Below are 24,727 nucleotides of genomic sequence, written 5' to 3'. Positions count from 1 at the left end.
GGGGTTGAATTTCTATTTCTGCCAGTGTCGGGGTGTTAAAGTTTGAGGAGACTTGGCCATAACATACGTACCAGGTTGAGGTTGGGCTTTGAGGTTAGGGAAAATGCTTGCCTGTCAGATCAGGACAGTAACAACTCTCGGTTCACAGGATAGGAAAGAGGGATTCCTGTTTCCTTTTTTTTTTTTTTTTTTTTTTTGTCTTTTGTCTTTTTAGGGCCGCACCTGAGGCATATGGAGGTTCCCAGGCTAGGGGTCTAATGGGATCTGTACCTGCCGGCCTACCCCAGAGCCACGGCAATGCGGGATCCGAGCCGCGTCTGCAACCTACACCACAGCTCACGGCAACGCCGGATCCTTAACCCACTGAGCAAGGCCAGGGATCAAACCTGCAACCTCATGGTTCCTATTTGCATTTGTTTCCTCTGTGCCATGATGGGAACTCCAGGTCCCTGTTTCATAAAGGCAATAACTGGCAGCCTTTGCTTTATGCTCAGAGTGACTCCCATTTTCCTCTGTTCCTGGCTGGGAACTGAGTACACGAGCCCCGTTTCCACACCCGTCTCCTACAGAAACAAAGGCTGGTTTCAGGGAAGGAGGATGGAGATGGGGTGGGGTCTGGTCTCGCATGGGCCCTCTGCCTCTGCAGGTCACATTCTCCTAAGGAAATGGTTAGGCCTCTGCCAGCCAAATGAACCCAGCAGTGGTGTGAGAGGCTACCTGAAAGTCACCATCTGTGTCCTCGGTGTGGGAGACCAGGCCCCGGTGAGGCTACCCCGCCTCCTGCAACACCCCAGGAACCTTTTCTACCCTGGCTGCTCCTTTGGGGTCCCCTGAGCCCCTACTCCGAGGGGCCATGGCTCTTCCCTTGCTCTTATTTGTCCACTGTGTCACAGCAGGGTTGTCCATCCCTATCCCAGCCAAATGGAAAGTTGGGGAAGCCCAGTCAGGTGGCCTTGGCCTTGTCCATCCTTTGACCTTCTCTGCTCTCTGGTCTCTCCAGGTAGATCAAAAGCTGGCCTATGAGGCTGGCGACACTGAAACTCAGGTCTTCAAGTCAACGGTGGTGCCGGTCAGCATGGCCTGCTTGCAGTTCTTCGTCTACTGCGCCGAGGATCTCCATCTCAGTCAGTCAGGGTGGGAGGGGGGCCACCCTGGGGGTCCCTGCATGCTGGCACCCTGGTTCTCCTCTGGCTCCCCAGTTCCATTTTGACACTAAGATTTGGGGTGGGAGGAAAGGGGGAGACTGATCCACTAAGAATGGTTTTATGAGGGCCCCTTTAAAATGGGCCATGTGGGAGTTGCTGTCGTGGCTCAGTGGTTAACGAACCTGACTGGTATCCATGAGGGTGCGGGTTCGATCCCTGGCCTCGCTCAGTGGGTTGAGGATCCAGCATTGCTGTGAGCTGTGGTGTAGGCCAGCAGCTATAGCTCCAACTCAACCCCTAGCCTGGGAACCTTCATATACTGCAGGCATGGCCCTAAAAAGACAAAAAGACAGAAGGGGGGGCACATGCCCCTGCCCTGTCTTTGTTGCCCAGATGCCAACTCATGGTGCCCTGTGCCACCCCCACCCCTGCTGTGACTGTGTGCCATGACACACAGCAGCACATGGAAACAGACCAGAGATGGGTGGGGTCTGCCCAGGGGCCACCAAACCAAATCATGGGGGAGGGTTTTAAGTTGTTCTGTCCCCTCCCCATTTCCTCCTCCCGAAGAAAAGATTCTGCTGTCTCAGAAATCTTTTAACTTCTTGGTCTTAGCAAAACACCACTTAGTGAGTCCTATGTTGGAGGTGGAACTAGTTGGGGAAAAGGTAAGCGTGAAAAGGGTCTGAGGCTTAGAGAAATTGGCACCTAGAAAAAAGTGTGAAGAAAAAGACTGGGTTGGTGGTGAGGACTCCAGGAATTGTATCCCAGTTCTTCCATTTATGGGTAATGTGATCCCACTGGACCAGGGCCTCTGTGAAGGTGGAGGCCCTGGCTTAGTCACTGTGGACTCCAGTGCCCAGTGCCCTGCCTAGAGAAGATGTCAGCCAAAAACCAAACATGCAAAGGCGTGATGAGTGAATGAGTGAATGAAACAACTTGCCCCCAAATACACAACAGTGAATCTGGGACTGTCCCATTGGGGCCTCAGTTTCTTGGCCTAAAAATTGAAGGTTCTGGGCAAGAGAGTTATTGACATTCCATGAATGTCTGTGAATACACAGTTGCATTTTGCCAATGGAAATCTAACTTAAGGGAAAATGTTAAAGAGTCTAGATCTAAGGAGGCACTCCAATGACTGGAGTTGTAGCTGATGAGAAGCTGTCAAGGGGTCTTTACCCCAAGGAAAGCTGGAGGCTCCATCAGAAGGGCTAGGGGGTGAGACCAGTGGAGGGAGGAGGGGACAAGCTGGCACTGACACTGCTTTGGGATGTTCCCAGCTGAAGACACACGTCCAGCCACAGACGGACACCCCAATTTGGAACCAGATCCTGACCTTCCGGATACAGGTACTGCTGTTCTGTCACACCCTCGCCCATCCTCCTGCGGAACGCAGGGGATGCTTGGGTGTTTGTGGGGTGGGGGTGGTATGGATGGAAAGCAGAGCCTGTGAGGCACAGCGGGGGTGGGGGTGGGGGGTTGCTCTGACTGATAGGGAGCACAGGGAAGCCCGGGACATAATACAGAGAACCTTACTTGAAAGGAGTGAGCCTTAAGACTGAACTTTCCAGAGACCCTAAAACATGCTCTTTTACCTACGTTAAAAACAAAACAATCACTTCCAGGACTCATTATAAATTGTACTATGCATTTTCTTATCTTCTGGGCAAAATGGCCTGAATATAATTACAGCTCTTTGTTGCTGGCTTAGAGGCACTATGGGAGCATAGTTATGTACTGGGCTACACACAGTGCAGGGCTGTTCCTACATTAAATGGCCCTGACGTGCCCTTCTTTGGGGGGTTCTGTAGTCAGATTTTCATAGCCCTTCTCAGTCACCCATCAGCTGTGTGGATGCCAGTTTTTTCCAAGCCCTGGGAGAGCCTTGGTGGCCTTCTGACTCAATGCTAGGCTTCTAAGAGCTGTGTGCAACATAAGAGTAGACACTTTGAGAGGTGACTTGAGAGTGAAATTTGTGTGGTATCTTCTTGACTACCCATAGAGTGTGTCGCTTTCTTATATCTTACATTTATGTGGCATGAAATTTGCTAATGAGGAGTTTCTTCTGTGCTACAGTGGGATAAGAGTCAACTGCAGCGGCTCGGGTCCCCCAAGAGGTGCAGGTTCAGTCCCCAGGCCCAGCGCTGTGAGTTAAAGGATCTGGCATTGCCGCAGCTGCAGCTTAGATTCAATCCCTGGCCCAGGAACTTCCATATGCTATGGGTGCGACCGCAAAAAGAAAAAGAAAATTTAGGGGAGTTTCCCTTGTGGCTTAGTGGTAATGAACCTGACTTAGGACCCACGAGGATGTGGGTTGGATCCCTGGTCTCACTCAGTGGGTTAAGGATCTAGCATTGCCATGAGGTTGTGTGGTGTAGGTCACAGACGTGGCTCAGATCTGGCATTGCTGTGGCTGTGGTATAGGCCAGCAGCTACAGCTCCGATTAGACCCCTAATCTAGGAACCTCCATATGCCACGGGTGCGGCCCTAAAAAGACAAAAAAAGAAAAAAAAAGAATTACCCTGATTCTTGCCCCCAGTGAAAGCAAGAATGTTTCCAGGAGGCAAAGACTTTGAAAAGAAGCACAAAGTTTATTGTTCAAAAACACAGTACAACATGTGGGAGAGCACACACAGAAGTAGTTTGTTTTTCTAAGGCAGAAGCAAAGTAGTAATACACACCCAAAGGAAGAGTGCAGGTGTGGGCGTCCCCTGAATGAGGACCTTACCAGGTGATTTAAATCCCTTACATAGGACAGGGTCTTTTTTTCCCTTTGGCCAATTATGTTGTTTTATTTCTCATAACTGAGCAGACCCAGCACCCTCTCTGATAGGGTCAAGATGGATTCCAGGGCAAAGAATGGTATCAGGACTTATTATGGCCCAGTGCCCCCTCCCTTTCTGACCCAGAGGGTCTTTCTGTGGCAGCTACTGTGATTTACTCTTGGGGAAAAAGATGTCCTGCTGTTTAAAGGTCAACTTGTAAATGCAAGGAAGACATTCCAGGCTTATGACCTCCCCCTGGGACTTGGTTAAGGAGGTTGGTGTACGTGCCTCCAGACTGAAGGGCTATGTGCAGTCGTGGTGTCCCCAAGCCAGGTGGGCCCACGTCTCTTGCTTCCTGGAGATTATGCAGTGAGGCAGTCATTTTTTTTATTCTTTTTTTTTTTTTTTTTTTTAGCTCCACACCTGCTGCATATGGAAGTTTCCACAAAATCAGCCTACACCACAGCCACAGCAATGTCAGATCTAATCCGTGTCTACAACCTACATCTCAGTTCATGTCAACACTGGATCCTTAACCCACTGTGTGAGGCCAGAGATCGAACTCCCATCCTCTTGGATACTAGTCAGGGTCATTACCGCTGAGCCAGGATGGGAACTCTGAGGGGGTCATTTTAAGAGTAAGAATACAATACAATCCTGGGACATGGTCTGGAGCCTCTCCCAGAGCCTCCCAAAGGACCGGTGCAGTGGGGACCCAGAGCCAAAAGTCTTTAACCTCCCATGGTCTGTCCCCCCAGGCTGGGGTTCAATGGCTCACTGATAACTGAGCCAGGCGGACCCAGACCTGGGAATTTCCAATGGCTCTCAGTCTCCTCGAGCGCCAGGCCATCTGGTCAGTCACCCACTGCTCCTCTCCCTTGCCCCTTGCAGATGCCCTGCCTCTCCAGCTACATCAAGCTCAGAGTCTTAGACTGGTGAGCAGTTGAGTGGATGCTGGAAAACATGCCCGGGAGGGGAAAACCAGATCCAAGCCAGGGGCTCAGCCTGCAGGGGCGTGTTTCTCTCCAGCCCCAGGAACAGGTGCCAAGATGAGATTGGGACAGTCAGCCTGTCCCTCAACCAAATTTCATCCACTGGAGCAGAAATAGAAGGCAAGCAAGCTCCCGCCCCCGACCTCTTGCTCCTCCCCCACCTGGCCCCGCCCCTCTCACCCTCTCCTCCTCCAGGAATGTACTCAGGCTTCCTGCCCTGCTTTGGCCCCACCTTCCTTACTCTGCGTGGGGGTAAAAAGGCCCCTTTCAGGATCCAGGAAGAAGATTCTGTAAGCTTCTCATGTCAGCTCTAGGGAACAATGGAGGTAAAACCAACCATGTGGAAGGCACGGGGGTCCAGGAAATGCCTAGGGTGGAGCGGGCCCTGTTTTCTGTCCACCAGACTTTAGTAGAGGACTTGCATCAATGGCTATAGAAACCCGGCACAAGAAAGGGACAGATGGCATGCTCTGGGCGTTCACTGAGGAAAAGGGCGTGATGAGACCTTGGGTAAGTAGGTGGAAAGGACAGAGGAGACCGAAGAAATAGCGCAAGCAAATGTGGGAAAGCACTGGGCTATTCAAGACAGGTATGGTAAACATCAGAGAGCCAACTGGCAAAAGAAGGGCAGGGGGCCGGGGTGGACCTCTGAGTGAGGAAGGGCTGCAGAAGCCAGGATCCCAATGCCATTAGGAGGCTCGCCCGCCCTCACCCCATCTTTCATCTCTTCTGCTCTTTCCTGAGCTTCATCCTTCCCTACTGCAGTCCTGCCTCCCGGCTGGAAACATGGCCACGGAAGCCTCTAATAGGGAAGGCCAGGGAAGCATTTTTAATTTTTTTGAAATATAGTTTATTTATAACGTTATGTTACTTTCTGCTGTAAGCAGAGTGATTCAGTTATATATTCTTTTTATACCCTTGTCCGTTACGGTTTATATATTCTTTTTATACCCTTGATAACGTTATAAATAAACTATATTTCAAAACACTATAATTCCCTGTGCTCTACAGCAGAACCTTGTCGTTTATCCATCCTCTATATAATAGTTTACATCTGCTAATCCCACGCTCTCAATTCTTCCCACTCCCTCCCCCTCCCCCTGGGCAACCACAAGTCTATTGTCTATGCCTGTGAGTATGTTTCAGTTTTGTAAATAGGTTCATTTGTGTCATAGTTTATTTTTTATTAGAGTATAGTTGATTTACAATGTTGTGCCAATTTCTGCTGTATAGCAAAGTGACACAGCCATATGTATATTTATATACACACACGCACACACACACACACTCCCTTTATCTTCCATTATAGTCTATCCCAAGATACTGGGTGTGGTTCTTTGTGTCATATTTTAGATTCCACATGTAATTGATAGCACGTATTTGTCTTTCTCTGACTTACTTCACTTAGTACAATGATCTCTACATCCATACATGTTGCTGCAAATGGTATTATTTCATACTTTTTTATGGATGAGTAATATTCCATTGTGTGTATATCTGCATCTCTATATAGCACATCAGAGAAGCCTTCTAATTGACCTTTTTTGGTCATGGGTGCTCCCCTTGGACCAATCACTGTTGCCAAGGAGTCGGGGCCTGAGCTGATTGGCCAGGATGGGATAACTCAATAGTTGTCACAGTCCCTTCCAAGCAGGAAGCATTTACCAGAGATGGTACTTCAGATGGGCCCACAGGTAGAATTCATGATGAGGAAGAGTGGGCCTAAGTGTGTAGAAGAGGGCTTAGGACCCAGAGGTTTCCAGGCACGGCTATGATTGAGGTTTCTAGAATTCCTCCTCGGGAATGTGGTCAGCCCTAGGTAAGAAGTTACAGGATCACCCTGTCTTTGCTACAAAGGTTTCAGGGTAGACTCTCCTGCTCTTTTTCTCATCCCTTTTCTCACCATTTTCTTTCTTGTTTCCCCTAGAATATTCCCAACGCTGTTAAGGATGGTTTAGCTTATCGAGGCCGAGTCTTCCTAGAGATAATCACCCACATGAAATCCCATCAAGACACTATAATGAAGGATCTGTCCCATGACGTGATCAGTGTGGAGGTAACCCCAGGAAAAAGGTACCCCAGGAGGAAAGAGCCCCTATGCCCACCATAGCTGGCTCTGGGGCCCATTTTTGACCCTGCAGGAGGCCCTGGCCACGGGTGGAGGCGCTTTCAGATCAGCCATCTGAACGTGTCGGGGGTTTCTTCAATCAGCCTGAGTCTTTACTAAGCCCCTGTGCAGGCTTCCTGCTGTGCCAGATCCCAGGAGGTCGGGCGGGGGCGGGCGGTGGCCCAGGAAAGGCAAGACAAACTTTCAGTTTAAGGGATGTGTTACCTAGTTAAGGAGAAATGATGTTCTAAGGAGTCTGGATTTCTTCTTGAAGGCCAAAGAGGGCCACTGAGGCAGGAGAGGGCAGAAGGCACAGTGTTAGGAATAAATTGGAAGGGAGTATATTGGGTCACCCACTTCTTCAGGAGAAATGGGGACACATCACGGGAGTGGGGTGGTGGTGGGGGAGCTGGAGAGGAAGGAGCGGGTACCAGAGACCCCTGGGAAACAGCCATCAGAGCCACTGACCACAGGTCATAAGTGAGGCGGACACCCACTTTCTGCCTCAGAGAGGTGGGAAGCTGGGGACCTGTGTCAGCACGGGCTCCCCGAAAGAGGGAAAGGCCTAGAGGAGATGATGAATCCCACCTTTAATCTGTGCCTGCGAGACCCCCACAGAAACCAGTCCCCAAGGATGCCACCATCACACCAGGATCTCCCTGGGGTGTGGAGGAATTGCCTGGGGAGCGGGTGGGAATGAAGAGAGAAAGGCGCTGATGCTGGAGCCCATCAGGACAGCACAGCCTCTGATGGCAGAAGAGGAGGGGGGCATTTTGCAGGGTGACTGAGGAGGAATCCAAGAAAGGGGAGCACAGAGCCAGCCTCCGGAGAGGAGAGTTGCAGAAAGGAGCCGTCAACCCTCTGAATGAGGACCCTGGAGTGTGCGCTGGTTATTAGGAAGGTGCTGGTAACCTTGAGTCAGGAGAGATGTCAGCCCCTGGTGGCCAGGAGGGAGACATTACATTCAGTCCACAGAGTCAGGTGCATAGAAATGCGGGTGAAGACTTGAAGGACACAAGATCAGGTCACAGCCAAAAGGGCTCAGAGGGCAGGAGGAGAGTTACATTTTTTTAGCCGTACCCATGGCATGCAGAAGTTTCCAGGCCAGAGATCAAACCCATGTCACAGTAGTGACAATGCCAGATCCTTAACCCACCAGGGAATTTTTTAAGAAAGGGGAGACCTGAGCTAGTGAAGAGGCTTGGGAGAATGCAAAAGCAGCGCAGAAGTTGGCAAAAGAAATGAGAGAGGGGGAGTTCCTGTCGTGTGCAACAGAGACAAATCCAACTAGGAACCATGAGGTTGCAAGTTCGATCCCTGGCCTTGCTCAGTGGGTTAAGGATCTGGCATTGCTGTGAGCTGTGTTGTAGGTCACAGACGCAGCTCGGATCTGGCATTGCTATGGCTTTGACATAGGCCAGCAGCTACAGCTCCAATTAAACCTTTAGCCTGGGAACCCCCATATGCCGTGGGTGTGGCCCTAAAAAGACAAAAGATTAAAAAAAAATGAGAGAGGGGCTAACATGATGGAGGACTCGAGCAGATGGGCTCATGGTGGGAGGAGGGGGCTGGAGAAAAGCCAAGACCAGGTGTGCCTGGCTGTGCCTCCTCCAGCACACACACCTGCCCATACTGGGTCTCATCCAAGGCAGGTGTTTAGGCAGAAAGGCGGGGGGCGGGGGGGCCCGCAATTCAGAGTCTAGCCTGACTCTGGAGAAGGTCCTCCTGCCTGACTTCAGGAAGGGAAGGAACCAGAGCTGGCCAGGTGATGAAGGTCATGGGAGAAACTTCCCTTCATCAGCCAGGTGAGTGGAGTCCAGGCAGGATTTTAAGAGGGGGCAGGAAATCAGTGATGGTCTCAATCATCCTCAAAAGAAGCAAAAGCGGCCTTTGAAAGCAACAGAGCACCTCGAGCTTGCCTCCCTGCCTGTCTCTATAGCCTTGTCCATTCCCTGGTTCATGTCTTGGGGGGGGTGCTTTACTCTTTCAGAAGCAGCAGAACCGCCAAAAGTATGGGCTGTGCGTCATCTTCCTTTCCTGTACCATGATGCCCAGCTTTAGGGATCTGATCCAATTCGAGGTCAGTATTGGCCACTATGGAAACAAGATGGACCTGAGTTACAAGCCCCTCGTCTCAACCACACAGTACAGCCCGGTGATATACGATGGTAAGAGTCAGGTCCAGCCAAGCAGTTGAGAGCAGCCACTGCATGCTGGGTTCCATGCTTGGCCCTTTTAAGGGTATTAGTTCATGGGCCATTGTTAGGCACTATTAACCCACATTTCACTGGAGGAAAATGAGTGTCAGGGAGGTGAGGTCACCTGCCAAACATTGCACAGCTAGTAGATGGTGAACCCACAACAAGAGATGAAACAAGGTTTTGACTTCAAGTCCTTCTCAGCACTACCTTCCCAACTCCATCTCCTCTTCTACTACTCTGACCACCCATCCATCCACTACTCACCTGCCTTCCTTCTATCCATCCATTAATCTACTCATCCACACATTCATGCATTCACCTGCCACCCATCCACCCATCCATCCTTTCATCACCTACTCACAGGACACTTGGGCAGTATATATTTCTCAGGGTGCTGTCCCTGGGCCAGCCCCACCAGCATCACCTGATAGAAATGCAGATTCTCCATCCCAGCTCAGTCCTACAGAATCAGAAAACAGAAGAGCAGTCTGTTTTAACAAGCCCTCCAGGTGATTGGGATGCAGGCTGAAGTTTGAGAACCATTGCTCTCAAGAAACACTATCTCACTTGCAGCTTCACCCTCTCATCACTCTTGGAGAGCTTTTCCATACATCTTACTTTGTCTGCCTGTTTCCTTAAAGATCAGCTTTATTGAAGTATAATTCAGTCACTATACAGTTTATCCATGTAAAGGGTACAATTCAATAGTTTTTAGTATATTCACAGAATTGTATAACTAACCATGGCCAAGTTCTGTTTGGCCATGATCGTGGCATGTTAAAGTTCCCGGGCCAGGGATCAAACCTGTGTCACAGCAGTAACCAGAGCCACAGCAGTGACAAGGCCAGACACTTAATCCGCTGAGCCACCAGGGAACTCCCTAACCATGGTCAATTTTACATTTTCATTTCACCCAAAATAAACCCTGGTACCCACTCGCAGTCACTCTATTTCTCCCCTACCTTTCCGACCGTAGGCAACCACTAATCTTTGTCTTTACAGTTTTCTAGACATTTCACACATAGAATCAAACAATATATGATTCTTGGTGACTGTTTCTTTCACTTAGTATAGTGCTCTACTTGTTTTTAAATTAAGAAATATAGGAGTTTCCTGGTGGCTCAGTAGGTTAAAGATCCAGCATTGTCACTGCCATGGTACAGGTTCAGTCTCTGGCCTGGGAACTTTTGTATGCCATAGGTGCAGCCATCCCCCCCAAATTAAGAAATATACACAGGAGTTCCCATTGTGGCTCAACAGTAACAAACTTGACTAGTATCCATGAGGATACTGGTTCCATCCCTGTCGATCAGTGGGATAAGGATCTGGCATTGCCACGAGCTGTGGTGTAGATTGCAGACCCGGCTTGGATCTGGCGTTACTGTGGCTGTGGTGTAGGCTGGCGGCTGCAGCTCCAATTTGACCCCTAGCCTGGGAACCTCCATATGCTACAGGCCCTGAAAAAACAAAAAGAAAAATCTATGCAAAAAGTATATTAAGTGTATATGTGTAGCTTAAGGAGGAATAATAAAATGTGTACCCATGAACTCACCACGCAGCTTCAAAGGTAGACAATTGTCTTAGAAAGGTAGAAAATTGTCTAAGCATCTTAGAAATCCCCTGTATGGTCTTCCCAGATCCATTTACCCAAGAAATAATATAGTAATATTGGTCTGTGTAACTGAAGTTCATTTTCATTTCTGTGTATGTTCAACTATATGATTATACCACAAATTATGTGGTTAATGTAGACATTTAGGTTGTATATTTTTTTTCCTACTATAATAATTTTGTTGTAAACATTCTTGAGCCTGTCTCCTGGTCACAAGTGCAAGACTTCATCTAAATTACATATCCAGGCGTGGAAGAGAAATTCAAAGCAAAAATAATTACACCAAATTACACTCTCATCAGCACGCTGTGAGAGTTCCTATTACTCCGTGTTCTCACCAGCCCTTACCCGTTGCCTGGTCTTTTCGTTCCTGCCGATCTGTGTCTTACAAGGTCTTGATTTGCAATTTCCTGATTATAAATGGAGTTGTCGCACCTTTTCATATGTTTACAGAAGTTTGTTTTTCCTCATCTGTAAAAAGCCTATCAATATCTTTTTTTTGGGGGGGGGGCTCTTTTCTTTGGTTTATTGCATAAAGGAGTTAACACGAGTCCAAGTTAAAAGCAGACCCCAAACAGTTACATTATCCAAGCTGTGAGGTTTTTAAACCTGTGACAAGGGACAGAAGGGAAATTCTACTCATGGCAAGGAGATCCTCACTTAAGCTTCAGTGAGCCAGAAGCACTTAAAACCCATGGACCTTCAGCTGGTCATCCTTAGCCAATCCAATCTCTACAAGGAACTGGCATGTATTCTTGCACTGGTCACCCTGTAACTGAAAGGCTTCTCCATATTCTGGATGCTCAATGACAGCACCGTTGCAGGCAAATTTCTTCTTAAACACCTTTGCTAGTTTCTTTTTATCATAATCACCAGTGATCCCTTGGACAGTAGTAGGGGGTCTTCCTGCCGTTCCTCTTGTGAATTCTTATATGGACGTAATACTCAGTGCCAGCAGGAAGCAGGTTATCACCCTTACTCTCAGCAGCAAAGGGGTCAAAAAAGAGGGGGTGCTGGATAGCCAGACTTAAGATAACGCCCTGCAAAAGGCAGCGAGAGAAAGGGGGGTCAGGGGGCTCGAAGGGGGAGGATGCTGAGTCCTTTGGCGAATCAGTGACTGGGGCCTCAGTATCTTTTATCTATTATTCTGTTTGGCTGTATTTTTCATATTGACTTGGACCTTATTTTTTCCTGGGTACAAGCTTTTGTCAAACGTGTTAAATATCTTCTCCAATTTTGGAGCTTTTCATTCTCTTAATAGTGGCTTTTTTTTTATTTTTATTGAGGTATGACTTACAAACAGTAAAATGCATGGACTTTAAGTGTACAGTTGGATGAATTTTGGCAAATACATACTTTCATGTAACCACCATCAGTAGAAAGTTCTAGCACTCCACAGAGCTGTAAATATATTTCCCCTGTCTGTCCCTTATGGTATTCTGGTGAGTTGTTTTTTTTTTTAATTTCCATTAAGACTTTTTTTTTTGTGGCGCCTGCAGCATGAAAAACTCCCAGGTCAGGGATCAAACCAGCAGTAACCAGAGCCACAGCAGTGACAACGCCGAGTCCTTAACTGCTAGGCTGCCAGGAAGCCCCAAGACTTACTCAAACTATTTCTTTTATGGCTTTGGCTTCTGAGTCCTAATTAGATCTTTTCCATTCCAAATTTATTAAGGGATTCACTCATGTTTTCTTCTAGAAGTTTGTGGTTTCTTAAAGATTCATACCTATTCTCGGGAGTTCCCTTCGTGGCACGGCGGAAACGAATCTGACTAGGAACCATGAGGTTGCGGGTTCAATCCCTGACCTCGCTCAGTGGGTTAAGGATAAAGTATTGCTGTGAGCTGTGGTGTATGTAGGTTGCTGACGAAGCTCAGATCTGGCATTGCTGTGGCTGTGGCATAGGCCAGCAGCTACAGCTCCAATTAGACCCCTAGCCTGGGAACCTCTATATGCCATGGGCACTCCCCTAAAAAGACCAAAAAAAAAGATTCATATCTATTCTCTTTTCGATAAATTTTTCCTTATAAATTTCTTCATCTTTTTTTCCAGCTGCCCAGAAATTCTTTATTTATCTTGAAAGTCCAATAAATTTTCTTTTTAGGGCTGCACCTGCAGCATATGGAAGTTCCCAGGCTAGGGGTCAAATCGCTGCTGCAGCTACAGTTCTACACGACAGCCACTTCAACGCAGGATCTGAACTGCATCTTCGACCTCTGCCACAGTTTGCAGCAACACCGGATCCTTAACCCACTGAGTGAGGCCAGGGATTGAACACAAATCCTCATGGAAACTAAGGTTCTTAACCCATTGAGCCATAATAGGAACTCTAGGATGTCCAGTAACTTCTAGGATGTCCAGTAACTCTAGGAAGTCCAGTAACTTCTAGGATGTAGTCATCTAAGGCCAATAATTTCTAAGCCACATGTTCATCCTCTGGAGTCAGTTTTCCCTGGCATATGGTGTCGATTCAAGTGTTCTTTTATTTCAAATTGGCTGAAGTTCGTTTGTTTTTTTTTTTTCTTTTATGGTATCATATCTAAGAACTCTTTCCTAACCCAAGGTCATGAAGATTTTCTCCTATTTTTTTCTTCCAGAAACTTTATAGTTTTAATTCTTATATTTTAGCTCTATGACTCATTTTGAATTAATTTGCATATAAGGATCCAATTTTTCAAGCACTGTTTGTTAAAAAGACTGTCCTTTTCTCATGTAAGTTTTCTTATGTATGTATTTTTTTCTTTTTACAGCTGCACCTGTGGAATATGTATTTTCCAGGCTAGGGATCAAATTGGAGCCACAGCTGCTGGCCTACATCACAGTCACGGCCACACCCAAACCAAACTGCATCTGCAGCCTACACCATAGCTTGTGGCAATGCCAGATCCTTAACCCACTGAGTGAGGCCGGGGATCAAACCCGCTTCCTCACAGAAACTTTGTCATGTTCTTAACCTGCTGCACCACAATGGGAATTTTCTTATATTTTTGAATATCCTGTTCTATTGTTTGGGTTTTCTACTTTTGGGGCTCCAGTGATGGAACCATTCTCCCTGGTTAACCGTTAGGGTTCTTCATTTTTTTGCTTTTTAGGGTAGCGCCCGAGGGATATGGAAGTTCCCAGGCTAGGGATTGAATCAGAACTGCAGCTGTCAGCCACAGCCACATCCACAGCCACAGCAATGCAGGATCCAAGCCGCATCTGCCACCTACACCACAGCTCACAGCTGGATCCGCAGCCCACTGAGTGAGGCCAGGCATCAAACCCACACCCTCATGGATACTACTAGTAGGATCTATTTCCACTGTGCCACAACAGCCACTCCTTGGTTTTCTTTTGTATCTGTCATTTTCACCCTGATCCTTTGCAGCTCTTTGTTTCCATCTTATTTTGGCTGCATTTCTTGTTTCTATGCCTCTCACAGGACTGTCTGCAGACTCTAAGCTCCCTTGGGCTTCTGTTTAGGCAGTCTTCCTTCCTGTGATGTTTTTGTTTTTTCTTCTGCTCGTTTCCTGAGTTTGGCTGGCTCCCAGTTTCTCATCTGAATCCTGAGTTCATTCTGGGGAGTGTGTTTTTGCTGGCATTTTCTGTGCTCTGCTCCCATCAAGCCGTGCTTCCTGCTGTCTGTCTTGCTCTTCGCTCCCCCAGCTGACTTCTATCACTCTTCAACCCTTACAGCACCTAGGGCACTCACGGTTGCTTTTGGCACTCCTTAGTGTATTTTCAGCCTGCAGATTATATCTGTCTCCTTGTTTTGCTGAAAATGGAGTTATTTTCCTTCTCTTTGTTACTTTTGTATGCAATCCAAGAGGAGAAGGAGAAAATTGCCGTCTTGTATCGGCACGCTCATATCTGAGAGCCCCGGTCATGGATCTGTGCTTATTTATCATTCCAGTGATTCACTCAGTCTGGAACTGGTGTCCTTCCAGCAATTGTAGAAAATTATAAGATACTTTCTCTTTGAAAATTACCTCTTCCCCTTGTCTCTTCCAGCTCCATCTCGAATTCACTCTATCCTTATTCTGTTCTGCACATTTTAAATTTTCTCTTCTGTATTTTTCATCTCTCTGGCCTGCATTCTGCATATTTTCTTCTAGATCTTTCAGGAAAGGCCCTAGGTAACCATCTGTTGTAAAACTTTGGGCAGCTCCCTATCCCACTCCCCAACTTCGTCCTTGTCCGTAGCATTTTCCACCATTGGACACACTGTCATTTATGTATTTTGTCTCTTTTTTCCTCCCACTCTTTTTTAAATTCTTCAGTAAACTTTTTGTTTGTTTTTATGGCCACACCAGCGGCATATGGAAGTTCCCAGACCTATGGGCTGAACTGGAGCTGCAGCTGCCAATCTACACCACAGCCATGCCAAAGCCAGATCTGAGCCGCATCTGTGACCTTCACCCCAGCTCACGGATCCTTAACGCACTCAGTGAGGCCAGGGATCGAACCCACATCCTCACAGAAACATCAGGTTCTGAATCCATTGAGCCACAAGGGGAACTCTGAATTCCTTAGTAAACTTCTGATTCAAGTATAACACACCTCTGGAAAAGTACACAAACCCAAGTGTCCGGCTCAATGAATTATCACAAAGTAAACATACCCCACAAAAGAGCATTCAGACCATGAAACAGGGTCTCAACATCCCAGAGATCCCTTGAACTGCTCAACCCCCACCCCCACCAAGGGCGACTTCCACTCTCCTAACCACCAATTAGTTTTGTCTGATTTTTAACTTTATATAAAAGAAATCATGTAGTATGTATTGTTCTGTGCCTGGCTTCTTTGGCTCATTTTATTTGTGAAATGCATCATAAACCTAGATGTGGGTGGGTATAGTTGTGCCTCATTTATTCCCATGGCTTTATAGTATTCTATTCTGCCAATATGCCATAATTTGGAATTCCTGTTGTGGCTCAGGGGGTTAAGAATCTCAGTGGGTTAAGCATCCATGAGGATTTGGGTTCGATCTCTGGCCTTGCTCAGTGATCCAGCGTTGCCGAAAGCTGTGGTATAGGTCACAGATGCGGCTTGGATCTGGTATTGCTGTGGCTCTGGTATAGGCTGGCAGCTGCAGCTCCAATTATACCCTGCTGGGAACTCTCATATGCCACAGGTGCGGCAGTAAAAAGGAAAACATGTAATTTATTTATTCCTTCTACTACAAGGAGATTTGGGTGGTTTCTAGTTGCAGACGGTAGGACTAGTGCTGATGTGCATCGCTTTCTACTTGTCTTTTGACAGTGCCATGCATGCCTTTCTGTTGGGGGTTTGTCTAGGCAGCAGATATGCTGGGGTAGAGGGTGTGTCTATTGCTTCTTAGCTGCTTGTTTTCTTGGATCTTTATCTGTGGGAATCCTTAGGGACTTGACTAAAGTTTCATGCTCCAGAGAGGATTTGTCTTTGCTTCCTCCGTTCACCTGTGGTACGGCCAACCAGAGGCCACTTTACATCTTCTCCAGACCACACAGGTGGCCTGAATGCAGAATGCAGCCTGCTTGAGGCCCCACTTGTGGTTACACATTTTCAGGAAAATTCCTGTCCTACTACCCAGAGCCACGCTGGAGAGGGGCAAGTCTCCTCACTGATTTCTTCCGTGTGGTGGATTCTTTCTCACTGACTGAGGTTTAGGGTTTGCTGTGCCAGCTCTGCAGGGCAAACTAGTTTGCTCTGGCTGCCATCACAAAGGACCCCAAAGTGGGTGGCTTATAACAACAAAAATGTATTTGAGTTCCTGTTGTGTCCTGTGGCCAGCAGGTGCAGCTCTGATCCAACCCCTAGGCTGGGAACTTCCATATGCCACAGATGTGGCTCTAAAAAGAAAAAAAAAAGTACTTTCTCACAATTCTGGAGGTGAGAAGCCCAAAATCAGGATGTTGGCGGGTTGATTTCTTCTGATGCATCTGAGGGAGCATCTCTTCTGTGCCTCTCTCCCAGGTCCTTGTGGTTGCCTGATGCTCCTTGGCTTGTAGACACATCACTGCATCTCAGCACCTTCTTTCTCCCTCTGTCTCTGTGCCTCCATAGGCCAGTCCTTTATCGGTCACTCTCCTCTGCTTGTATGGACACCAGTCATTATGGGTTAAGGGTCCAGCCTACTCCAGAATGACCTCATCTTAACTAATTACAGCTTCTATTACCCTGTTTCTAGATAAGGTCACATTCTGAGGTGGTAGGAACTGACTTCATCATAGCTTCTTCGGGGACACAGTTCAACCTGTATCACGTGGGGTGTCCCACTAGCCTGCCCACCTCGGGCAGCACTTGGCCCTCTCTCCCGATTGCTGAGCCCTAGCAGTTGTCAAAGGGAAGGGCCAGGTCTCCAAACTTTGCCAGAAACCCAGAGGACAGAAGTCATTTGCCTCACAGGCTTGCAGCTCTTTTGGTTTGTGTGAATTTCTTGCTTTTAGGTCAACCCAGCAATATGTTTCAAAAAAGAATTCCTTGGGAATTCCCTGGTGGCCTAGTGGTTAAGGACCTGTCATTGTCACTGCGGTGGTATCGGTTCGATCCCTGGCCCAGGAATTTCTGTGGCCAAAAAAAAAAGAGAATCCCTTATGTTTCCTCTAGCTTCTCCTCTCTTATTTCAACAAGGAACATGGGGAGTTCCCATTCCTGGTGCAGCAGAAATGAATTCTGACTAGGAACCATGAAGTCAAGGGTTTAATCCCTGGCCTTGTTCAGTGGGTTAAGGATCCAGCATTTCCATTTCCAGTGGTGTAGATTGCAGACTCGGCTTAGATCCTGAGTTGCTGTGGCTGTGGCACAGGCCAGCAGCTGTAGACCCCTAGCCTGGGAACCTCCATATGCTATGGGTGTGGCAAAAAAATAAAAATAATGTGGCCAGGAGACTCAGTCTGCCAAGCCCATCACTGGTTTTGTCCGTGCTTTACTCTCTGAGCCTACTCCTTTGCATGGGCAGGTCCCTTATGTCAGATGTCTGCCCACCCCAACCTAACCCTGGGTCTCCTGAGCCCAGGGTCACTCCTCCTCCACCTCCTGATGAGCCAGGAGGAAGACCCTACCTCCAGGCAGGCCTCCTGCCTTGGTTTCTCGCCTGAGTTAAGGGCATGGGCTCTGGAGCTGGATGCCTGCATTATACCACCTGGCTGTGCCAGCTCAGGGAAGCCACTTCCTACCACTGGCCTGGGCTCTCCCACCTGTAAACTGGGAACTTTGAAAGGCCACATGACACACCTATTGCCATGAATGCTCCCTATGGCCACTGTGCTCTTCCAAGCACATCTGTCCTGAAGGCTTAGCAGTTCTCATCTTGGAGGAATGACGTAGCCCAGGGAAGGTCCTCTGTGGGGACACAGGGGACACTGTCCATGAGATACCCCCCTCCCCTCATGTGTCTCTCTGTCTCAGGGAACATCTACCATTACGTGCCCTGGTACAACACCAAGCCCGTCGTGGCTGTGACCTCCTACTGGGAGGACGTCAGCTTCCGCATGAACTGCCTCAACCTCCTCCAGTTCACGCGGGACCGCCTGGTGAGTGGTGTGGGGGAGCGGGATGCAGGAAAGGACCCCAGTCATTGGTGGGAGGTTTGGGGCAATGAGTCATAGGAGTCACAGTCCCTCAGCTCTCGCATGCATTGCACAGGGGGGATGCCAGAGCCAGGCACGGAAAATGCGTAGACACACTCTTCACCAGCAGGGAAGCTGTCTATGCAAGTGGTCAGTACACAGTGCAGGTAGAGCTGGAATAGAGACACAGGTGCCCACAGCTATAAGGGCAGAGAGATTGGGGTGGGGGGAGCGAGATGAAGAGGGGATCATCAGAGGAGGTTTTCAAAAAGGAGGTGACATTTGAGCAGAATCTTTAAGAAGAAGTTTGGTGGGGGCATGGTAGGGGTGAGAGAAGGGAACAAAGGGCAAAGCCATGGTGATCATGAAGTTTGGGGTGAAGGGGAGATAAGGCCCGGAACGCTGAGAAGGGTCAGATCACAAAAGGTCTTAGGTGTCTGTTAAGGAGGGAGGCCCCTCCAGTTTTAGGCAGGAGAGCCACTTGGTGCCTCACCTCAGACATGACTTTGTTGCCATCAGGGAAGGGAAGCCCAAGGTCAGGACCCTGTCACTCCCTCACAGTTCCCCCCTGCCCCCATGCTAATGCCTTCCTGCCACCCATTTCTGTCGTGTAGTGGGGAGGGTGCATGGGGATCCTAGCCTTGCAAGGGCACATGATAGCTTTGCATGGACATCCCAGATTATCTCTTGAAGGTCCCAAGTCCTGGCTGAAAATATCTTGGGCCAATCAGCCCTGCAGCCTGTCCCAGGTGAGCCCCATGTTCACTTGTCGCTTCTCTCTTGCTGAGCAGAAAGCCAACCTGGACACTCTGAAATCCATGAGGAATCCGAGGGACCCAGCTCTACTCCCCCACTGGGAGAAACTGCTGAGGGAGCTGGTAGAGGACTGCAAGTAAGAGTGGGGGCACCTCTCCCGGGCGGGGCTGACCAGGCTCATATGGTAGGGTCGCTGGGGCTGACCAGGACCCTACAGACCCACTGCCACCTTTCCACACCCATCCCTGATGCTCCTGCCAAACCAAACCTCTCTCTGTTATCCAGACAAGCCATGCACGCTCCGCACCTTCCCCCGCCACTCCTTCTAGCCACAAAGCCCTCTTCAGGGCTCTGTCTGTTCCACAAGATCCACTGTAAGGCCTCTATCAGCTCCACTTGGATCCCCACCCCTACCCCACAGGGTTTGGGTGGTCCCCATCTCATAGTTCACACCGCTGTCCATGAGAAGGTCCCGACCACAAGCCTAGCACCCTGGGGGGGGCGTGATGGAAGGAGGAGGAGGGGGAGGAGGAGGATCCAGGGCCAGGCCCGCTGTGAGTGGGCTTCCTAAGGAGGGTGGGAAAGTCTCCCCAGGTCCAGGATCTCGGGTCCAGGAAGGGAACTGGGGCAGGGGCGACGGGTGAGGAGATGGGACAGAGGCCCAGCCCCCTCCCTCTTGGTCCTGGCCATAGGCGCCCTCTGCCCTGCATGACTGACCAACCCAAGGCCACTGACCTGGACAAGAAGAGGTGGCAGCTCCGAAGCCTCCTTCTGAGGGAATTGGCCCAAAACGCCAAGAAAGCCCAGCCCAGGGACATGGTGGCCACCGTGGAAAGCTGGCTGTGCCGCCTCAATGCCGTGCTCCCTGAGGTGAGCACTGGATCCCACCCCCACCACCCTGGCCGGGGAGCAGGCCTTGGAGCCGCCCCTGCAGGCCTGATGCCCTCTCGCCTGCAGCCCCAGGTGAGCCTTCCAGACGTGATGATCTGGCTGATGTCCCGGGAGCAGCGAGTGGCCTACGCCCAGGTGCCTGCCCACAGTATCCTGTTCTCTCCGGCCGGGGCCCTGCACTCCGGCAGGTTCTGTGGGAAGACACAGACCCTCCTCCTGCAGGTGGGGAGGCAGGGGGTCCTCAGGGGAGGAGAGGGCCCAGGACACCCCAAGGGAAAAGCCCAGAACTCCCTGGCAGCCCCCACAAGCCTCCCTACAGGCATCTCCACTTCCAGTCTCCCGGGCCCTTTATAGGGTGAAATGGGGTTTAGCATCCAAATGAAGATGGGGACCTGGGTCTTCAGCACAGGGCCAATACCAAGTCCATGCCCATCATAAACGGCCCTCAAATCTGTCTCTCCATCATCCTTATGCCTCACCTGGTCCAGTCCCTGTTATCTCTCCTGGGACCACGACTGGCTGCCATCTAAATATTTAATGCTGGAGTTCCCCTGCGCCTTAGAGGGTTATGAACCCGACTAGTATCCACGAGGATGCGGATTTGATCCCTGGCCTCACTCAGTGGGTTAAGGATCCCATGTTGCCATAAGCTGGAGTATAGGTCACAGACGTGGCTCAGATCTGGTGTTGCTGAGGCTGTGGCGAAGGCTGGCAGCTGCAGCTCTAATCCTACCCCTAGCCTGGGAACTTTTGTATGCTGTACTTGCAGCCCTTAAAAAAAAAAAAAAAAAAATTAATGCCTATATGGTTTGGATGCCAGCTTGTCATATCAGATGCAAGTCATAAGTAAGACTGACTGATCTCAGCTCCACCCTAAAGACAGCCCCCTGCTTCCAGCCCTCCCCCAGAAGGCAGGTGGGGGACACTGCCTCTTAGAGACTTCCCTGGCTCCCCCCTCCCCTTCCCATCTGAGTCCCTCCCATCCTGCACGAACTGCGACTTAAAGCCTGGCTCTGCCACTCACTGGCCTGTGTGAGCTGAGGCCAACTCCTGATCACGGCCAGGCCTCAGTCCGCTCATCTGTGAAATGGGCCTGATAATGATGCCCACCTCCTGGAGGTATGTGAGCATAAGAGCACATATGTGCACTTAGCACAGTGCCTGGCGTCTAGCAAGCATCACTGTCCACGTCACCTTCAGAGCTGCGCCTCCATGGAGCACTCCCAGGTTCCCCAGTGGTACTGCCCCTCCCCCAACCAACCCGCCCCAACCTCTCTTATTCCCCAACACCAGACTGAGTGTGAGGGCCACGCTTCCGAGCCTCAGGGTGAAGGGGCAGGTGTGTGTGTCACTCCCTCACTGGCACCTCTGCCCCTGGGGGGCCCACCCCTGTGGTTGTTGACCTGCCTCTGGCTCAGTACCCAGAGGGGGAAGGAGAAAAGGACACGCTCCCAGCCCAGCTCCGCGTCTGCATGTGGCTTGGCAATGTGAAGGACAGCAAGGATCTGCAGCTGCTCCGCCAGGGCGAAGTGGTCGTATATGCAGAGACGGTGAGCAGCCAGGATGAGGCAGGTGGTGGGTGATGCTAAGGTCGCCCAGCTCCGAAGGTGGAGGGAAAACGTCACTGGCAGAATCTGAGAATTGTGAAAGGGGCTCCAATAGTGAGAGACTAAAGGGGTCCCTGATTGACAAGCCATAGGCTGTGCTGACTGCAGAACAGCTGAGTGAGCCCCTAGGCCTGGTCACTCTCACCCAGATGGAGGCTTATTAGGACTTTCTCCAAGTTAGTTCAGGGCACGTGAGATGAGCAACGCTACGATTTGCAGGGGCTTTGTCTGTTGTTGATGCGGCAGCCCGGGACCCTGCCCACCTCAGCTGTGTCCTCCTGGGATGGGGTAGGCCTGGAACTGGCAGAGGAGCAGGAAATGAGGCATCTTTCCACAGAACCAGGAAACCCAGGGGTGGGTGAGCAGCCGACCAGAGAAGCGGGAGGACACACCTCAGGAGACGATCCTGAGAACAGAAGGGAAATAAGTTTTGTGTTTCAGCATTTTTAGTTTACTGAGTTAAAACATGTTTTCCTGGTTCCTAAGTTGCATGTTGAGGATGGACAGACTGGAGGACTTGGAGGTGCTGAGACGGGGGTATTTAGGATGAGTGCTGGGGGCCAGAGCTTCGTGCCTAGCAGGGGAATGTGGAAGAAGGGCCCAGAGACAGCAAAGATGTGGCAGTGGGGGAGTAGGACTGGGCTCCCTGGGTCAGCAGTGGCACAGGGCAGACAGGTCACATCACCTGCGCCACCAGTCTCTCAACAGGCATCAACTCCATTCCACCTCTTGAGAACTGAGCAACCTGGGGTAGAGCCTCGGTCTCCTTAGCTGTGAAACAGGAATGTGCTGGGGAAGGGGGTAGATCAGGTGGTGCCCTTGGCATGGGGCCTGCCACGGGGAGCACTGGATGAGTGGCAGCTGCTTGTGCTGATGACCAGTGTGGCAAGGAGGGCTTCCCCACCAGAAGTGACAACACAGGAGTTCCCGTTGTGGGTGACAACTAGTATCCATGAGGATGCGGGTTCAATCCCTAGACTCGCTCAGTGGGTGAAGGATCCATTGTTGCCATGAGCTGTGGTGTAGGTCACAGATGCAGCTTGGAGCTGGCATTGCTGTGGCTCTGGCATAGGCTGGCGGCTACAGCTCTGATTAGACCCCTAACCTGGGAATCTCCATATGCTGTGGGTGCAGCCCTAAAAGGACCAAAAAAATAAAGTGACACACAGCTTCTGACACCAGGCAGTGGCCTGTGGCCCTTTCTTGCCCTTCTACCATGTTTCTAGAAGGTGCTACAGCCCAGAGCAAGGGCCCCAGGTGTGCTGGGGGGGTAGTGGTGGCAGCAGGCTCTGATGTCTCCCCTCTCCCAGTACGAGAACCAGGCCAAGTACAAAGACCAGTGGGGGCAGCAGGGGCTGCATCGCTGCCCGAACTTCTCGGACGTCATGGGGCGCAAGGCTATCCCCAAGGAGGACTTCAGGGAGCCCCATGGGTGGCACTGGCAGGGGAAGTGGACAGTGGAGCCTCAAAGGAGGTAAGGCCAGGGTGCGGCGCCTGAAGCCTGTTCGCCCCAGGACAGGCAGCCCTGGAGCTGACACTTCTTTTTACCCAAAACTGCCGCTTAGCAGCAGCCCAGAGAGGCAAACACAACCACTTAACCCTGGTCCCCTGGACTGGGGCGCATGAAACGGGGCCCTGATCACCACCCTGCCCTGCCTGCCAGTTCCGGCTGCCCAGCCTGGCCCAGAGCACATGGAGCTGCTGGGTATGGGATCACTTGGCTCGCAGAGGAGGACTCTGGGGGCCCAGAAGCTCAGGGAGATGTGCTTGGAAGTTGGGGTCTCACTTCCCCCAGACTTCTCCTGGACACAGACATCAACAAGAGCCAGGTGCTGGAGGAGGTGTATGAGAACCAGCGCCGGGACACAACAGGGGCCTGGGTGCCCGCCACCATCCCCAACACGGACGTGGTGAGCAGGGGCTAGAGGGGCAAGCGATGCCACCAGGTGGGTGACTGGGAAGCTGGGTTGTCTGAGTGAAAAAAGCACAGGGAGTTCCCGTTGTGGTGCAGCAGAAACAAATCCGACTAGGAACCATGAGGATGTGGGTTCCATTCCTGGCCTCACTCAATGGGTTAAGGATCCGGTTTGCTGTGAGCTGTGGTATAGGTCACAGACCTGGTTTGGATCTGGCATTGCTGTGGCCATGGTGTAGGCTGGTGGCTACAGCTCTGATTAGACCCCTAGCCTGGGAACTTCCATATGCCGCAGGCTCAGCCCTAAAAAGAAAAGACCAAAAAAAAAAAAAAAAAATTAAGTAGCCCCAGGAGATCAGTGGCTGTTGATTGGACATGAGGGTTTAACCCACCTCTCAGTCATGCTGGTCTCCCTCCTCAAGGGCAGAGGCACTTGGGCAAGCGGCAGCGTCCAGCTGAGAGTTGGTCATACTGTTTTGGTTTCAGTCATTAGTATGTTTATTTCCTATTTATAGTGAGTGGTTCCACTGATACGGGTTAAATAAATTTCCTCTAAAAGATACATGAAAAAAATAGAAAAAAAAAAAAGATGCATGTATCAGGAGTATCTGCTGCAGTTCAGTGGGTTAAGAATCTGACTAGTATCCATGAGGATGTGGGTTCGATCCCTGGCCTCACTCAGGTTAAATATCCAGCATTGCCAGGAGCCATAGACGACAGATGTGGCTCAGATCTGGCATCGCTGTGGCTGTGGTGTAGGCCAGCAGCTGCAGCTCTGATTTGACCCCTAGCCTGAGAACCTCCATATGATGCAGGTGCAGCCCTAAAAAATAAACCAACAAACATATAGTTCAGAAGGCAAGCCAGTGAAAGGATCTTAAGTGGACATGTGCATGGGTGGCATCAGATGTGATAAGCGCTGTCTGCTCCCAGGGGCCAGAGACCATTATTGATGTAGTAGGCCAGCATGACACCCCTCATGCTGCCCTCTCTGTCCACAGAAAGGAGAGCCCGTGGAGGCCCGGGAGAACATGAAGTGCCCCAAAGGCTGGCACGTGAATGACAACTGGGCTGTGGAGCTGAACCACGCAGTGGACAATGAAGGTTGGTCCTCTGGTCTCAGGCTGATGGCAGGAGGACCTGAAAGCAGCCAAGCTCTCAGGTGGGGTGGGCCCAAGCTCCTTGGGGTCCCTGGCCTCTGGA

At 50.2% G+C, this 24,727-nt stretch overlaps 1 protein-coding gene and 1 pseudogene across 1 annotated transcript in view; one reads left to right on the top strand and one right to left on the bottom strand.

The window, feature by feature from the left end:
* FER1L5 (fer-1 like family member 5) overlaps positions 1-24,727 on the top strand; it is a 56,776-nt gene that overhangs the window by 18,969 nt on the left and 13,080 nt on the right. The window contains 16 exon segments of the mRNA XM_021088398.1: positions 647-762; positions 1,001-1,124; positions 1,761-1,813; positions 2,426-2,494; positions 4,803-4,846; positions 4,941-5,193; positions 6,831-6,959; positions 9,001-9,178; positions 18,195-18,319; positions 19,147-19,247; positions 19,804-19,981; positions 20,069-20,224; positions 21,421-21,552; positions 22,920-23,083; positions 23,405-23,519; positions 24,526-24,628. Coding sequence (XP_020944057.1) covers positions 647-762; positions 1,001-1,124; positions 1,761-1,813; positions 2,426-2,494; positions 4,803-4,846; positions 4,941-5,193; positions 6,831-6,959; positions 9,001-9,178; positions 18,195-18,319; positions 19,147-19,247; positions 19,804-19,981; positions 20,069-20,224; positions 21,421-21,552; positions 22,920-23,083; positions 23,405-23,519; positions 24,526-24,628 — 2,040 coding nt within the window.
* LOC102159679 lies at positions 10,677-17,920 on the bottom strand (annotated as a pseudogene).

The sequence above is a fragment of the Sus scrofa genome, chromosome 3, assembly GCF_000003025.6.
Source record: "Sus scrofa isolate TJ Tabasco breed Duroc chromosome 3, Sscrofa11.1, whole genome shotgun sequence".
Lineage (NCBI taxonomy): Eukaryota > Metazoa > Chordata > Mammalia > Artiodactyla > Suidae > Sus > Sus scrofa.
This window is presented reverse-complemented; position numbering and strand designations above follow the sequence as displayed.